General features: G+C 39.0%; 1 protein-coding gene across 1 annotated transcript in view; it reads right to left on the reverse strand.

Moving 5' to 3' along the window:
* Nucleotides 1-1760: 1760 nt before the first annotated feature.
* LOC121942965 (cGMP-inhibited 3',5'-cyclic phosphodiesterase A-like) overlaps nt 1761-17997 on the reverse strand; it is a 60995-nt gene continuing 44758 nt past the window's right edge. Inside the window, exons 9-14 of the mRNA XM_042486296.1 lie at nt 17237-17344; nt 16081-16280; nt 15351-15554; nt 14992-15153; nt 11996-12263; nt 1761-10853 (exon numbers count right to left, since the gene is read on the reverse strand). Coding sequence (XP_042342230.1) covers nt 10537-10853; nt 11996-12263; nt 14992-15153; nt 15351-15554; nt 16081-16280; nt 17237-17344 — 1259 coding nt within the window. The 3' untranslated portion in view covers nt 1761-10536. The remainder of the gene's footprint in view (nt 10854-11995; nt 12264-14991; nt 15154-15350; nt 15555-16080; nt 16281-17236; nt 17345-17997) is intronic.

Genomic DNA, 17997 nt, shown 5'->3' on the forward strand with positions numbered 1-17997 from the left:
CACAACCCTCTGTCCATTTTTCAGCATCAGGCAGCAATAGCTTGTATTATTCTGTATTGACAAATCTAGGGGTATGGATTTGGAAACAAAAAACACATGAGTTTACCAGAAGTCTGTGGTCTGCTTCTTATGTTGGCTAGCAGTTCAAAGGTACTTTAGCAGCTACTGGTATAACACACGTGAATCTCTGAGCATCAGTCAATTTGTACTGTGTGTAACGTAGACGCCAGGTTTTGACAAGGGGAGACTGTGTGAAATAAACAAGACAATAGCCTATTGCTGGTTCTTCTCATCAATTCTGATACTTAAAGAGAAAGAAAGAATTGCAGACTTCACTGTTAAGTTACTATCTATCACTGAATGAGGTAACATAATGGTGACTCAGCCTATGGTCCAACAATGAAGGCCCATGCATTTGCAGTATTATATATTAGGTGTCTGTGGTAACATTGCAGGGAAAAAACACAAGCAGCAAAGTCACTGATAATCCCAGTTTACACACACCAAAACAGTCAACAAACACAAACACTGCAGTTATCACCATGGGTGCCATCCAGGTGCTGAGATTGCAGTCAATAATTTCCAATATGGATATGCTTAATGACTGTTTCAAACTTGACAGCATAAATATTCCAGATAGGTCTCTTTGTATTTCCACTTGGAATGTCTGTTTAATGCAAAAGCTGACAGGAAGTAAACAGGGACCATAGGTGTTGCCATAGCAAGTGCTTTCAAGCAAGCTGTCTAAAACTCATATGGGGTTGAAAGCAGACAAAATGGTAAAAGCAAGTAGCTCATTTGGGTCCTTGCACCGTAAATGAATGCACAGAATATTGTGTAACTGTAATGCCGAAGCCATGCTGTAAAGTTACATACTTACCAATTAGACGGAATCAGAAATACAGTGAAAGATCCTTTGTGGCTTCTTGTACTCCTTTCTCCTTTCAAACTCAACCTGTGAAAACAACTTTGTTATCACTGTCATAAAGGCTCAGTGTTGGCAACAGTGGGTGTTTTTGTTGATACTCAGCGCTCTCTAAATTAGGGATGGGTATAACATACTCAATACCTTTAAGGTAACAATCAATCAATCAATCTTTTCTGTTACAAGGAACCATACACAGTAAATTCTGGTGAAATGCAATCTCTTCAGGTCAATCAGCTTGCGCACTGCAATTTAGTCAAGCACATTGTATTTGGCAGTTCAGCGTTTCAAGATCCGCTCACACGATGGTTGCCAAACAAGTAAGGAAAAAGGGTATCGAATAAAATACTCTGTTGGTATCTGTACTCAGAGCATGGTAAGTTTTTAAACGATACCCAGACCTCCTCATAATAATGTGTGAAACACTGTTGCTGTGGCTACACTTTCATTACACATACTGTGAGGAGGTTAATTACAAACACAAGATTCAGCCAAGCAGAAAATACATGAACTTCTAACAGCATTATTTATTACAGTGTCATCAGCATACGGTGAGAGCCACACTTAAAGAGGGCAAAGGCATAGAGTAGCACTTTGTATTAGTTAGGCTTGGCTATTGTATGTCATGTTGACTAATTGTGGACCAACAAGACTACTTAAAAAAGTACTTAATACATAAGTGAAGCAGATATATACCAGCTAAAAATATATGATCAATAACTTTAACTCACATGAAGTAAAACTCGTATTTTAGTCATTTTAAAATTGGTATTCAAGAATTTGTTCAGTCTGACTAAAAATTGGAGAGGTAGCTAAAGAACAATACAGACACGTGCAGCATTTATAAATCTTATTATTCAACAATATTCACATTACAACATCAACACTGCTCTGCTAGTGACAGGTTCTAATAATCCCAATATATTGTATAGTTACTTTGTAATACATTATCGAGAGGCACTTCCAGTAAGTCTGGCAATAGAGGAGCTACAGTATTGTGTCTAAATTACAAAACAGTAAAAATAAATATTTTTTCTAAAAGTTTTTTGTTATAATATACTTTTGAATCTGTACAGTATATATTTTTTATACAAAGTCAAACAATATCTAGAAATAAAATGTCATATTTCACTTAAACAAATACTGGTGAATCACACAATTTCCCCATCCTGTAGGTATTGCTACATGTGTTAAGTGCAAGATACTGGAGAGAAGAACAGAGTCTGTGAAGTGTCTGCTATGGAAAATAAAAATGTATACCAGTCTTTGTCCAGCCTTAAAGGTGGTGAAAAAAAATGTTTGTTTTGGTTTCCTTTGAGACAAACAAGGAAAGCTGATGAATGCAGCATTCAAACAATGTTCATATATGTGAAAATGGTATGGCACAGGAGCAGAGCCCCCTTTCAAAATGGCTGAAACAACAAACAATACAAAAAGGATTCTTTCTGTTTCAAATCATCAAAAGAAACTACAAGGGTTTCAGTCTGAGAACAGAACAGTTGGTCGGCTCCACTGTAGTGCTACTGATGCCTGTTGACTCGGCAGTGACATAACAACAGACAGTACAGACATGTGGACAACGCCATGAGCTACTGTCTGTTTTATGAATGCCAGGACAGTTCTTATGTTGCTTTAATCTGTCCTGTCTTCACATGAGAACCAGACATCCTCCGCAAGGTTCTGGATAACACTGACAAATAAAACGTTCCAAGAAACATGCTACTTTTAGGGCTCATTTTGCTCAAATCACAAAAAATAGAGTTCAAAAAGTTTCTTTGGTTTGCACAAGTTAATCCGGTGTGCAGCGATCCCCTTCTTCGCATCATCATTAAAAAGAAATTACTTACTGGCTATGATGATTGGAGATCATTTAGTTGTAGACCCTGTATTTAAGTTGGTTAAGTGGCCCAGGTTTTACACAAAAATGTTGTATTAATGAATTTGCCTGTTACACACCACTGGGCCAGGATGATTCCAACCAAAATGACCAAACGTGTTTCGACCAAAACAAAACAGAACATATGCTTTCTGCCTTAGCGACCAAGAATCTTTAATCTAATATCTTAAGGATGAACGGAGCCAACAGGTAGTTATTTTATTACTTTGGACCAAAAGGAGGGGAATCTAATTAACTTAAAGAGCAACTTAACACCCTCTGAAAATCTTGCTTTTGCTGACCTCCAGTGGTTCAAGCTATTCACCTTGTTGCAATGATGTACTTGTCGTACCTTTGATTGCCAAGTTGGAGTTGACTGATTTGTCTGGCGTTACGACACAGCGGTTTGTCAGTTAAATAAAAAAACTACCAATGAGTGCTGCGGGAGGACTCAATTAGCCAATCAGCTCCATTGGCGGGACTAATGCCTCTGTCACGCTGTTGTCAAGCATTGTCAAGCAATGCCTGAGAACAAATGAGGAATTAAAATGACAATTGCAAACACTATGGTTCCAAGTTCAAGTTCCCTTAATATCGACCAACATTGTACTTTGTTTTATCCCTCTCTGTTCCATTCTTTAAACCCCTGCAAAACAGGTATGTTGGCATGGCTACGGATCACTGTGGACTTAAAATTACATGACTCAGCCAGATACATGGGTCTTTAGTGATTGGCTGGGGAAAATCAAATCCATCCTCCCCCATGGAACGGCGAGTACTTGGTTTGCAGATGAAACACAAGCCATGCTTGCTGTTTGGAGCAAAATCCGGTGTATGTTCTTGCAGTACAAAGACAAAATTAAAATACTATACAAAAAGGTTTTATCTAAAGTAACACCAGCAGAGCAGCGTTACAGTTGGTTTACAAGCACAAGCTGTCATCATTTTAAGACACCTTCAAGCAGGTCAGTCTGTTGTAAGAAGATGCTAATCCCTGCAGCACTATGCTGACGCACTGAGTCAAACCAAGTCAAGCTCAAGTGTATAGAAAACAGCTACAAGTATACACCAGTATAGCATGACATCACTGTTGGGTGTTTACAGGTGCAACAAAGAAAACATCTGACCACAACATGACAGTGATGCTGCGTGTGGTCAGTGGTGAAACACAGCCAAACACTGCTTTTCAGACTGGTGTTAAGTCACTGTAAATTGGATCGATACCAGTGGTCCTATATGTTTTAGGTCCTTTTTACTACAGTAATCCACCTATAGTTTACATTACAAGTATTGCAAACAATACTGCTTTTTCACAAGTTTTGGATGTATTCAATCAGCTTTTCCAGGCAGCCATTGGTTCCTTCATTTTTCTACAACATGAAAATCTATAAGCACACTTGACACTAGTGATGTAGTGTAGAGTTCTTAAATTAATCTACACTCGAACTGCATAACAATGCAAATTAATGCAGACAAGTGTTAACTGTGATGGAGTGTGCTAATAGATATTTATACTATATTAATGAAAACCATGATTTGTAGTAAAGAAGCAAAAAAAATAAAAAAAATATGCAAAAGCACTGGTATGCTCCTTTCATTCCATTGCAAAAAGAATTTAAACCTGCTCTTAGAGGACTGAAGGAAACAACCAGTTGACTACTCCCTTACTGTATGTCTCACAAACCCCCCTAAATGGCTACAAACAGCTTTGGATTGTTCACAACAAAAATAGCAACCCCTAATTATATCACAGCTTTGATTAAGTCTCTTTGATTGTTGCACTGTAGTGTACACAGTATGCGAGCCAGGGCTGGAAGGGGAGATCAGAGAAGGGAAGCGTCTATTTTGACTGAACTGGATCCCTTGTGAGCTTTGAATTCTCGGATCACATAGAATACAAAGAAATAAAGTGAAGGGAGTATGAGAAAGTCTACAATTTCCCAAACAGAGATGGAGCATAGTATGGTACAAGTATGAGGACGGTGTATGAGAAAAAAAATCCATTGCAATGCACATTACACTGCAATAGAGGCATCGATATACTGGATGGTGCTTCAGGTATTTACAGTGCATGGAGCTCAAGCTCATTCATGTGTGCTCGAGTGCCTGTTGTTTACTGGAGGCTTGCTGAGCTTTTTTATAGTCTTGGTTATTTTTAGAATAACAGGGTTGAAAGCTAAGCTTTGCTGTACAGAGCTTCAAAAATGCTTAACCAAAAGAGTGGATACTTAATTCACAGATTTGTAGATCAGTCGCTTCTCTGCTGGTGTTTACAGATCACTGCTACAGGTACACTGCAAGGAGAGGCTACTGGAAGACATTTAGTCCAGGAGAGGGATAAATCAAACCATGTCTTGCTGCATACAATACAAATACGCTGCTGCTATTTGTTTTTGGGCAGTAATGCCCAGTTCAGACAGCTTAAACCATTGATGTAGAAGAGAAATGGATTAAACTGGACGTTGCTCAGTGGTGGACGAAAGCAAAAATGGTAAACTTCCAAGTAAAAGTTTACCTTAAAGGTTCTCATTGCTTCTGCCTCATTGGGCCACTAGTGCAGGTGCATTTGAGACTTTCACCAGGCAAGGTGGCTACACCTGGTTTAGCGCTCTGCTAATTTGAATGGGGCTAGAATGATTTAATCTAGCATCGCTTACATCACAAATGTTATCATACTGGATGGATTAAATCTCAGTAGTGAAATTAGTCATTTTTCAAGGGTTGTGACATTCCAAAAAATGAATCCTCTGATCAACAGATGTCTCTTTACAAATGTAGGTCTATGGGAAAAAGTCTTTTTGGGCCAAATGGCATCACATGACAGACTCGGAAGTTGTAATTCCACTTATTATCCACTATGAAAATTGCTGTTAAAGTCTGGCGCACTTCCTGAGGGGTCTACTTTACATCAATGCAACTGGACTAGACATTGTATCGTCTCCACAGAAAAGACTTTCTGATCTTCTGTACTAACTTCTAGCTTGTCTTGTAGCTGAAAGTAATTCGTAGTGTTTTAAAATATAACTGAGGATAATGATGGGGTGATACTTCCTACAGTTGCAATTCTAGTGGTGATGACACCATGAGTATATGAAAAATATCAGAGTTGAGAATTAGGAGCCATTCATAGGTGCTGCGCAGAGTATCTAGGGGGCTTTTGCAAACACTGTGAACTTGTGACAGGAAATCTCCCCTCTTTTGCTATTTAATCCCATCCATTCCTGGAACAGTTCTGTTGTTTGGAAAAGTTGTTGTGTGTTACCTCTAATCAGCAGAGAAAACACATAATCTTGAGACAACATTTCATCAGGGGAACAGCTGATGATAACACTATGCTTTCTGGGTGACAGGTTAGCTATAGCCCATAAATACTAAGAAAATCACACACTATTGTAAGACTGTTCTACATGATATATCAAGTTACACATGGGTGCGAAAATTAGGCCAAGTGTTTCCCTCCTCAAGTTACATGACTAACTGTTTTACGAGGGGAAAGAGAACAGGTTCAACAATATGAGATAGACATGATTGTTTCTCAAAAAAAATTGTGAGGTAATCATTTTTCCTGCATCCAAAACTCATTTCGACCAGCTTTAGACACACATTGTTTCAGGGGTCCGATATCCCTTTTCCTTTTTTTCTGTTTCGGCTTCATGTCTCATTCACATCAACACTGGATATAATTTTACCTTAAATTAATTCATTTACCGTTTGTTAAGAGAAATCCAACTGAGTTTTCAGAATACAAGCTCATTCTTTGAATATCTGAAGTACCGGTAGTTACTGTAAAATTCCTGAAACCACAAACAAATCCAGAAATCTGGGCGTTCCACATTAGGGGAACTAGGATACATCATGAATTTAACTATGCGTGTCTCAGCAGGATTTGGAAAGAGGTCTGTCTTCAGTTGGCTTGACTACTCTGACATTGTCACTAAAGGTCTCTTGAAAAGTCAATGCTAAGCCTTCAGCCAGACCAGGAGAGATCACATCAGTTTAGTGCGAAGACTTTTGCACTGGCTTTCAGTATGTAAAAGAATTGACTTTAAAATACTACTGTTTACAAAGCACAGCATGTTTCATGGCCAAATAAACTTCTGATCATCTGCGTCATTATGAACCATTCAGACATGTCTAGATGGTCTAGGACAGGTCTGCATACAGTTTCCAGAGTTAAAAATAAATTTCAAGAAGCAGCATTCAGTTTTTATGCACCACATATCTAGAAAAAAAGTAATAGAAACTGCTCCAATTGTGGTTATTTGAAATCAGGGCTGAAGACTTTTCTGTTTGCTACTTTCATTTTATTTATTTTATCTTCTATTTAATTTTAGTCTTTTAAATCATATGTAAATATGTTATATTGCCTTGTTTTGTTTTTTTTTCCTGATGTCTTTTATGTCTTACGTAAAAGCACTTGTGTTGAATGGTGCTTACAAATAAACTTACCTTGGCGTTCCTCTCAACTAAAAAACGAACAATAAGCTCAGGCTTTGGTTAGCACAGGCTTTCTTATTTATACAAGCTCAACCACTGCACCCTTTTGTAAGTACAAGGGGCAAGCAGTTAAGGGAATTACGTTGCACAGTTTAGCTCTCCCTTGCACAATGGGTGTTTTGACAATAGTGCAATGGATACAGCTGAGGATTTAGACAGCATTACCATTAGCAAAACTCTAATTGAGTTAAGACATCGGGTCACAGGAGGGCAAGTTAAGCCAATAAAAACGCAGACAGTGTCTGCAAACAAGGCTGTTAAATAGATTGCTTAGTTTCTCCTAAAGTGTAAAGTTTTTTTCTTCAGAAGTGATCGGAGTGATCGGCCACCAGAGACTTCACAAATCCCAGTTTTGCTCATGTGCACCTTGGCTAATCACTATGGAATTTTTCAACTGTAATATATTGTCTATACCTGCAATCGAGCTAAAGGCAAATTACAGCACAATGCCTCTGACACCACCAGCGGCACTAGCTATAATCACACTCTATACTCTGGTTTATCCCCACCTCGCCAGCCTTAAGTTTCAGGCAGCTGCTGTTAAAATCCAAGAATGTCTTTCAATTGTATTAAAATGGACCACTGTTCCCTTTTTAATTTTGACACACTTGTTACAGATTGGTAAATTAAGAAAAAGCATCCTTATTCTCTGGATTTGGGTCCCAATTGCTTTTCTGATGCACTGTACCATGTATCCCTGTAATATATTTTCCAGACTTTGGAGATATAGATTATCACACGATGTTGAATCTGACTAAACTGGCTCATCTTCAAAGGGTTACATCCAGAGGAATCTACTTAAATGTGAAAAACATCTGAGTCTGGCCCTTCACAAGCACCTACAAGTCAACTTCTCCCTCTCCTCCTTCCATTTTCATTACTAAGTCTCATTACTAAGGCTGCTCTCCGTGTTAACATCACCTTCATACTCATCGCCAATCTGAATCTCTGAGGACATCAAAGGAGAGCACAGACATGACCTGTTAAGCTATGTTATCAGTAACGAGTACAAATGGAGAAAAAAAATCCAGAGGCCTGATGATCTATCAGATTTCAGTGGAACTTCCTCTTACTATTGCACGTTGGCAACAGTATGCTGCTTTAAAAAGAAAACTATAGAGAACGCAGACGTCATTGTCCATGACAGGTTTTGTCAAAGCACATTTTTCTTTCTTTTCTTTTCTCATTTGCGTTGTGTAAAATTCAAACATCTCTTTTTTATTTGCTCTTATTGAGGAATGACTACATATACAAAATATTTTGATTTCCTTGCCTGTAGATAAAAAAAAAATCCCTGTCACAGAAGATTCCAGACAGCAGCATTTACGGTTGGGAACCAAAATTTGGTTCTAAATTAGATCTGAATCCAAGATGCCAAGAATGCCCCAAAAACTATAGAATTTTGGTTCTGCTTTTAGGTTCTTGAATGCAATAACACTTTATTATTGCAAACAAAGGCTACATAATTGCAAGGACATACGCAGCTGTCTGCTAGAGTAACAGTTTGTCCATCTCTTTAGATATGAGCTAGCATGCATGGCTCACATCACAACGGTGTGAAAGATGGACGGTGTAATGGATTAGTGTTTAGTAAATACTATTTACTTTGTGGATGTTTTTTTTTTTTAACCATTTTGGAATTGATAGGTGGAGTTGATAAATTCAAATGATACCCAACCCCAGCAGCATTTGCGACTATGAGGTTTGCACTCCGTTATTCCAAAATTTTACTTTACTTAAGAAATTATTAACATCATATATTAATATCATTATACATTTATGCAGCTGAATGTCTTTTTCTCTGTTTTTAAGTCCATGGATTCCATTACTCAGAAATGGTTTATATCATTTTTTCCACATAACTTTCTTTCCATGTTGGTGCAAAAAAGTAATAAATTAATGATTTGGATCTGATTGAGACTTGCAGATAGTTTGTTGTGGGTACGCAGCGCCTCCTGGATGGCAAAAGGCTCCACAGGTTGCTTTTTTTAAATTTCTTATTAATGTAAATCCTCTTGGGTGATTTGAGAGCTGTGAGTCAGCTCTGGCTTGGGCCACTATGGCTTACTGGATTACTTTACTTTCTGAGATATTTGGCCTACATACCAGGCTTTAAATGATTCTGCAAAGAAGAAAGAATTCTTGTCATAAGTGAGCACATTACACTAGAGAAAACAAGTTGGGAAGTGGCAAAACACACTTTCGAAGCTAGTTTTGTGTCTGGTTAGTTTTAGTGTGATTATCAGAGTTATCTGCTGTTGTGCTGTTGTGTAAGGAGGCTGACACTGAAAGAGCACACAAAATTAAATTGAATTGTGAAATACAGTATACTGTGATCGATTACCTTACCATGTTTCAGTGGACGTCAGTAAATCAATAACGCTGAAGACAGCTGAGAAAGAAAATCTTGATGCAGTGGCAAGGATGAGGAAACTGCGGGTCCTATTGAATTTTTTTTCTCTACAGGTTTCTGCGTTCCTGAGTTGTGTGGCCTTGTTTTGTATGTTTTTCCTTGAGTGAGAATAAAGCTTTTAGAGCAACAGGGTTCTTTGTTAGACTTCCTATGTGTATGTAACGTGTTTCTAAACTAGCACTGTGTGTGTGTGTGTATGTGTGTGTGTGTAGCCTGTGTGGGTGTATGTCTGAATACACAATGCACTACAACTGTCCCTTTTTTTTCCCCGTCTCCCTCCAAAATCCACCTGTTGAGCCTCAGTGGACACAGCTTTTTCCCTGGCTTTCATCACATTGTCTTCAAGCATAAAGGGGCTTGTTGCACATCCTCAACTACTGGCTCCACAGTGTGCTGGTAGCATGGGAGCAAGAGGAAAGGTGGAGGAGGGGTCATGACAGTGTGTTAGTCACTGGTGGAGTGAATCTGTGAATCAGCGTGGTTGGCCTGTAATGCAGGTTGGGCAGCCCGGGTGAGGGCAAGGGAGCAGATCCAGGCTAAAAAAAACGCTACAGCAAAAATGAGTACAGTCCCAATCATTCTCTTCTTCATGTTCTACTCCTCAGTCACTTCATCATTTGCTCATCTCATCTGTCTCAGATGAAGTGGGCATCCATCATCGCCGTCCTCACACCCAGTTTTCGTTAGGCACATATAACCCAAAACATCTTCTACAGTGTTGTGTCGAAGTGATGTGCTGGCTACCATATCAAGAGTTTAGTTAGGAAAGAAACAAACATGTTTAGACAATGTTCCTGGTTTAAGAGGAGGGCAAAGGTCATTACATCACTCTGGTTCCTCTTCATTTTCCCCTGAAGTCTCTGATTGTGGAAGGATTTCTTCTTCCTCTATAGCCGGCACCTCTTCCCTTTCATCAAGGCCATCAGTCGACTCTTCCTCTTTGCTTGCTTGCTCCTCCTCTTCCTCGTTAATGGCTGTGATTGGATCGGCGGGGCTGCTAATGCAGTTCGGGTCCTCTTTCTGAGCCTCCTCCTGGGCTTCTGCGGCAATTATTCTTTTCCACATTTCATGGTTTTCTAGAATATGCTGTGTGATCTGGCAGAACACTTTCCTCCTGCTCACGTTTTTGGTTTGTTGCCGCTCTGTCGAACACAAAGTCAACAGTTAGACATAATCCTGGGAAATTTGGCCATGACCTTGCTTTCTTACTAAGTACATGTCTGTACATTAGATATGAAGCTACAGCCAACATATGGTTAACTCAGTTTAGCATCAAGAGTGCAAACAGGTTGAAAAAGGTAAACTGATTGTCCAAAATTAAGGAAACCCGGCTGATATATCTTGTTAGTCTTACACGTACAAAAACCTACATGTAAAAACCTGAGCCTGTTCCTTTTTTTAAATTAACCAAGCCCTAAATCTATACTTGTCGCTGACTCAGCCCAGTGACTGATTTCCTTTTGTGAATCTCAACCTCAAAAACCATCACAATCACAATCTTAATTTATTATTAAAAAGAGCGGTGTGTAAGATTAAGGGGGATTTAGTGCCATCTAGTGGTGAAGATCGCAGATTACAACCATCTGACAATTTTCCCGGTTACAATTCCTTCAGGGTTCATTTTTAAGGATGTGTCTACCGGAAACTGAATAATCCACAGTCTCTTCCTTTCCAAAACAATCAGACCAGGTGATTAAAACTGGTAGAAACACTAAGTAAAGCAGTTTCACATTACAAACCAAACCAGAGTTTCCTCAACACTATTCAGCTTGTTGCAGACAGGCCACTCGCCCAGCATCTGCATACATACGCTCTCCTTTTTTCCCAATAACTGAAGACCCAGATGTTTAAGAGGTTTTTACCTGGAGCCAAATTATCCACAGAGGTCTCCTCTCCAAAGCAGACCCAGTGATTTAGACCAGTGAAAACACTAAATTAAGTAGTTGCAGGTTAAAAAGGTTAAATCAGTGTTTTTTAATGATGCTCACATCATAAAGGGGCTGATATCTACAGCTCCAAAAGTGAAAACATGAATGGCCCTTTGCAGAGACAGTGTTTAATTTGTTAACTCTGGGCTACTGTAGAAATATGGTGGTGCAACATTGCACACTCAGTGGACAAGGAACTGCTCCTATATAAATGGCTCATTCTGAGGTAATAAAAATACAACAATTCCTATTTTCAGGTGATTATACACTGAAGACAATACACTTAAATCCTTTTCTATTTCTGGCAATATATCCCCCTAAATCCTACACACTGGACCTTTAAGAGGTTGACATACGGGCTGTGTCAGAACTTGTTGATACTTCCTCATCCGCTGTATCCTCGTCTTCCTCCTCTGTGTCTCGTCCCTCCTTTGTCTCTTCTGACTCCGCCTCTCCCTCAGGCAGGTCAACCCAGCAGCCTGGCATAAGAGCAGCAGAGTTGTAGGAGGAGCACAGAGGTCCCACTATGTGAGTGATGAACGACTCCTGTAGTTTAGCGAGCTGCGGGGCAGACCGGTCCATGAATGGGCTGATTGGAAGGCCCAGACTCGCTTCCTCGTCGCCCTAGAAGGGTACAAAAAATGGCAAGTATATGAGATGCACAGAACTGATGAAAAACCAATGTGCTGGTAAATGGAACATACAAAAATACATTATATTTCTTAAGTATAGGCTTCAAGAGAAACAACATTTTTCTCCATTGCCCCATATTTGTACAGCTCCAACCCAAAACAAAAAACAGTTGAAATGAATCCAAGTGTCTTCAGTCTACTGAATAATACTTGAGATGTTTAAATGGAAACTTTGCAAACTGTCTCAAAATCAGTAGAGACTAAAGTAGAGGAAGCGCAAATTTAACCCACTGCAGACATACAAAAAATGCATTTGAAATTGTACAAAAAATGGTCCTTCCTGTTTATGACTGGACTGCATATTCATAGTATTGTTTACAAAATACAACATATGGGAAAATTGCTAGTGAAAAACCAAAAAACATAGGAAGCTGAATTAATTAAAAAGAAAATAATTCATTGATCAATGCTTTTATGAATGAAACCTGAAAACTTACTGAGATAAGGCACACGTCATCTTTAATTTTATTTAAATCCTATCTTGGTGACACCAATTACAATCGGGAACTACCACAGTACCATGCAAGATGCAATCACAAACCTGTACATCTAAACAAGGGGCCAAATTCAAAGAGGGGCATTGCCTGAGCAAGGTGTCGAAAGTAGGGGGGTGAGGGGTAGGAATTACGGAGGGGACCATTGCCCCCCCTAATATATGTCATGATATGTTTATCATAACCAGAAACTGATATGTCTTGAATACTAAAGTGGTACACGCAGAGCATGATGTGAATACATGTGTGTGTGTCATATATATAATAAATATACACATGGATATGTGTGTGTGACCGTGTGGCTCTATGATTGTAAATGAGCACTATCAAGGATGACTCATTTGGGTCATCTGTCTCCCCTCTGAAGAGAAAAAAATACGCACTCCATCTGTCTCTCATTCGCTCTCTCTAACTCCACGCTTTCCTTACATCAGTGTACAAAAAAAAAAGATTTGGAGGAGGGTAAATATTAGTCCCTAAAAGTCTCACATTGGTGCCTTTCTGCTAACAACATGCCCGTACAATGTAAATGATCATAATGTATGTCCCTGGCTAATCACATTTTATCTCTATAGACTTGCTCAGCACTAACTGAAGGATTTGTTTCCAGGTGTCCATCTATTACAGTGTCCAACAAAGAGCTAGTAAGCTTTAGCAGTCTCTTCACTATTCTATATCCATTCAGAAGGAACATCCTGTTGCACATACAAAACACTCGCTGAAGTGTCCTTGAGCGAGAAAGTAAATCACAATCATCTGCAGAGGAGCTGCTATGTTGACCCTGCCCTCGTTGAGGAGGAAGTGAGCAAAAAGATGTCTTGCCTCTTGGGAGCAATAGAACATTATAGTTACAACTTTATTAGGGCTGATCCAAATGCTTTGAAGCTTTTATCACTGCCATTTATTTATTTATGGTCTAAGACCATTCAAATATTTTAGTAAACATGAAAAACCCAAACTAGAGTGCTAAAGCCCGCATATGTGATGTCATAGGGTATAAAGTCTGGAGCTGCTCCACTGACTATGAATTGGGAAAGATGTTATAGATGACACTAAGAGCACCCAGGGTAAATGGGGACATTTTCTGTTTCAGAACTGAGAACACTACAGTAACATAAAGCTAATTTGGGGAAACAAAAAGAGAAAAAACACCCTGTGGATCAACAAAATTAGTCTCTCATTCATTGTCTATGGAGCAGCTCCAGACATTATACTTACTGACATAACAAGTTTGAGATTTGCCTCTCTGGTTTCTGGCTTTGAGAGAGAGTAGCTCATGTTCACAAACATTGATTGAACTTTCCTCGGCCATGGAAATAATATATTGGAACTAGAGACTGCAGTTCCTTAAGAAATTGTGGGTGTGAGTGCTGCATGTTGAAAAGCTGATGCTTCATTTAGGTGGTGTTCCTCTTAAAGAAATAACAATTTAACATTATTTATTATGCATCAACATGAATTATTATTCGTTCAGACAAGGACATTTATACTTAGTAATAGTTTTGTGAATCCGACTTGCTGTCGTCTAACGTCCGGCACCAGCAGTTCAGCACTACTGATACTGGTAGTTTGACTGCATTCTAACAAGATGTTAAAAAAAACATGAAAAAACCTGAAATAGTTTCCAAATTCGCACATAAAAACTAAAGAGTCGAGTGCCAGATATGCCAAAGCTGTGCAAATCACCTGAAAACTGTAAGTAGCAGCTGATTGATCTTTTTTCTAACAGTGATGACCAAGGTTACTGCAACCTGCATGCCAACGGAGTGGATAAAGACTGATGTTTCAAAAGACTGACTATGGTTTGTGTCTGTTATTGGAACACATTCTCTCTCTAACAAATAAAATGTTGAATTCATAAGAAATAAAATGCACCCTCATTCAGTTCTGTACACTTTGAGTTTTTTTTCTCGAGCCTTACTTGGTCTGGTATGACCAATAGCTCATGGTGGCTACTGTTAGCTGACATTTGCAAACTTAAGAGAGGTATAGAGGTATATATGTTTAACTAACATTGCTTATAACAGTACAAGTGCACTTAATGTTGTACAAAATTGTTTTGTTTGCACATTTTTATCAATGAATATTATTCAGCACTTATTGTCCTTGACAGCGCACACATCTGTCCACTTCCACTTACATATAACTTAGAAAGTGAGAGCATACTTGTTCGTAGAACTCGTTGACGATCCCCTCTGTCCATTGCAGGTGCAGCTCTTTACACTTCAGCGGTCCATTGACATCAGCCAGCTTGATGCACATCTGACACACCAGCAATCGATCGTTTTCGTTGGTCCAATCAATACCAGACACCCCGTCATCACCCACCTGGGGAGATGTGAACAGGAATGTTTGTGTAACAAAAGCAAAACCAAACCTATGGATTGTAAAGATTCCTCCACTCACTGGTTGACCGCTTCAGTTTAGAACAACTTTAGAAAACTCAGCAGAACAGAAGAAGCTGAGAAAAGATAACAATGACAATAATTACAAATGGAAGATGGATTGTCACTTCTGTCTTTTACCTTTGCATTAAACTCTGCAAGGAAGTCAAAGTGCTTTTTGAGGTCAGTGGCCAGGATGGCTTCAATGACTAGGAAGCGAAAGCGCTTGAACTCCACATGTTCAAGATTAGACAGGAAGTTATACTCAGGTTGAGACATGAAGAGGTTCCATGCCGAAGCTGCATGGTGATTTTCCAAGACTGAACGATCATTGTACAGAAGAGCCTGCAGTGGAGGACCAAGAGGAGAAGATGAAATTAAAATTTAATCTTGGTATTGACGATTTAAGCTTCAGTGTGTTTGCCATAGCAGCTTTGGCATTGATTGGGAATTGCTGTCTTGGTGGTTTGTGGTTAGGGTTATTGGTCTCTGGGTTGTTTGTTGGCAGTGATAATTTTAAGCTGTGGTGAAATATTAAGACTTACACTTTGTGGCATATTACCCTAAAGTTTCTGTATACTTTTGGGGTTCCAACTAGCACAGATTGCATGTGTAAGTTAGGTCTCTAAGCATGACTGTTGTATGGCATGCTACCACACTTTTGCATATTCATTTTACTGTAATTTTTTGCCATCATGGACGTCATGTTTTTTCCACATATAGGATGATCACATTGACATTCAGCAAAAATATTTCAGTTCAAATGAATGGACTTCTGTGACAGGTTGACTCCCTCTTAATATCATAATAACATCTCAACTGCTGAGCTTCTTCTAAAAGTTTATACTTCTGCACATGCATGCACATTTACCTGTGGTGCACTGGTAGCTACTAAAAATGCGTTGGTTCTTCCCGGATGGTCATAGTCATGCATGGCAGCAGCTACATACAGGGCCATTAACTCCAGGCCAGGGATGAGGCCAGCCAGGGAGCCATAGCCATCCTCCAGCACAGAGTTCATCTTGGACACCAGGAAGCTTGTGGCACCAGGTGTGATGCCATTCTCTGAGTCTACGGGCGACAAAAAGAACGCGGCTCACCCTCTGGTCACTGAAGTTGCTCTTTATGCTGCCACCTCACTGGTTGCTGTAAAACCTGGTAGTGTTAGACTGTTCATTCAGGAAGAAATTTTCAGGATTTTGACAAATTTCATCTACTCTATAATATCCATGTGACTTCTCACCACAATTCGTGAATGTACTTTCAACTACCTGTTTGTCTATCTGTCTAAAAGAATGTCAGACTCTCTATTAGCAGTTTTTTTCTGCACAGAGAACTATGAGTTGGCTTTGTCATTAAAATTTTGTGCCGCCTCCAACTGTTGATAAAACAATTATGGGTGTCTTCATGGAAAACACTATTTTCAAACAAGCATTGCTCTTGGTAGATTTCTGTCAATGTCACTGTAACTGTGGCATTATACTAATTGTGATGCCGCTGTATCATAATCAGCGGATGCAATTGGAAAGGTTGTGGTGAAACTGTTAAACAGAAAGGAAAGAGCTGTCTGCTTTTAGCTGGACCACAACAAAGCAGGGGCCAGCCCTATAAACACAAAAGTCTGTCATTAACTGACTGTAGATATTGGGATGTGCATTTTGTCTCTTTTATGGCAAATGAATTATACTCAAAATTTGAGTGTAGTCAGGTGGAAAAAGAGTCTGTGACTGCAACTGTACAAATTTATACCGATTAAAAGAGAAATTAAACTTAATGTATAGTGACAAGACAACCAGGTGGCGTTGACTCAAGAAGATAAAGCAAGAACCTCAAGAAATGAAAATTATGTATGTACTATGTAAGGACTATTTCTGTGTATTATTGACATAAAATCAATATTTAAATTTTCACTGCAGCCAATTAAAATACTGCTGCTAGAGTTGAAGACTGGAAATAATGAAAAAAAAAGAATAGCATTGCATAGAATATGGTCTTAAAGAACTACAGTATGCAGTGAAGGTCCTTACCAGCGTGTATCCCATTCTCAGTCAGCAGGGTGGGCAGGCCTGGCACAGGCTGAGTGGTGAGGTACCAAACAGCATGAAGCACATCAGTGGCATGGATCCGGTTGTGATCTGGGTAGAGGAAAATTCACTGTATTTTCAAAAAGATGATGATAATGGTTGATAGCAGTCAGCTTCATTTTAAAATTTAGATGATATTGTAGAGGCTCAAAGTTAAGCAGGATGTTGCTTAGGCTCACACTGTTACGTAAGAAACTTGTAAAATGCAAGATAATTGATGCAAAAGCAGCATGATGAGCAGGGAATACTTTCTGTTTTTAATAGGAGGTGAATATGGAAGACCATGGAGACATACAAAAAACAGCGGTACATTGCAGTGATAAAGTTGTCCCCCTGAAAAGTATAAAACTGGTTAAAACAAATACAATAAGAGAATTGTTGATATTTTATGTAAAATGTTCAGATCATGTGATAAAAACAAGCGTTCCTGCCTCTAATACATCTTCTGTGTAAATTCCTTTAGAAAACATACAGATTTTTGATGCTATGAAAACATTTAAAGAGCTTGTGCTGGCTGTCAGCTACAGCTTAAATTTCAATATAAATATTATATGATCATCCTCTGATATCATACACCAACAGGAAACGTGTTATTTCTGCCAACTTTGAACAATAAGAGCATGAGAGCAGGCCTGTTAGTAACACTTCATTTCTATGACAATGCAATACCTCCTCCTTGTGGCAGATAGAAGTAATGCTGGATA

Source organism: Plectropomus leopardus, chromosome 5 (assembly GCF_008729295.1).
Source record: "Plectropomus leopardus isolate mb chromosome 5, YSFRI_Pleo_2.0, whole genome shotgun sequence".
In the NCBI taxonomy this organism is placed as follows: Eukaryota; Metazoa; Chordata; class Actinopteri; order Perciformes; family Serranidae; genus Plectropomus; species Plectropomus leopardus.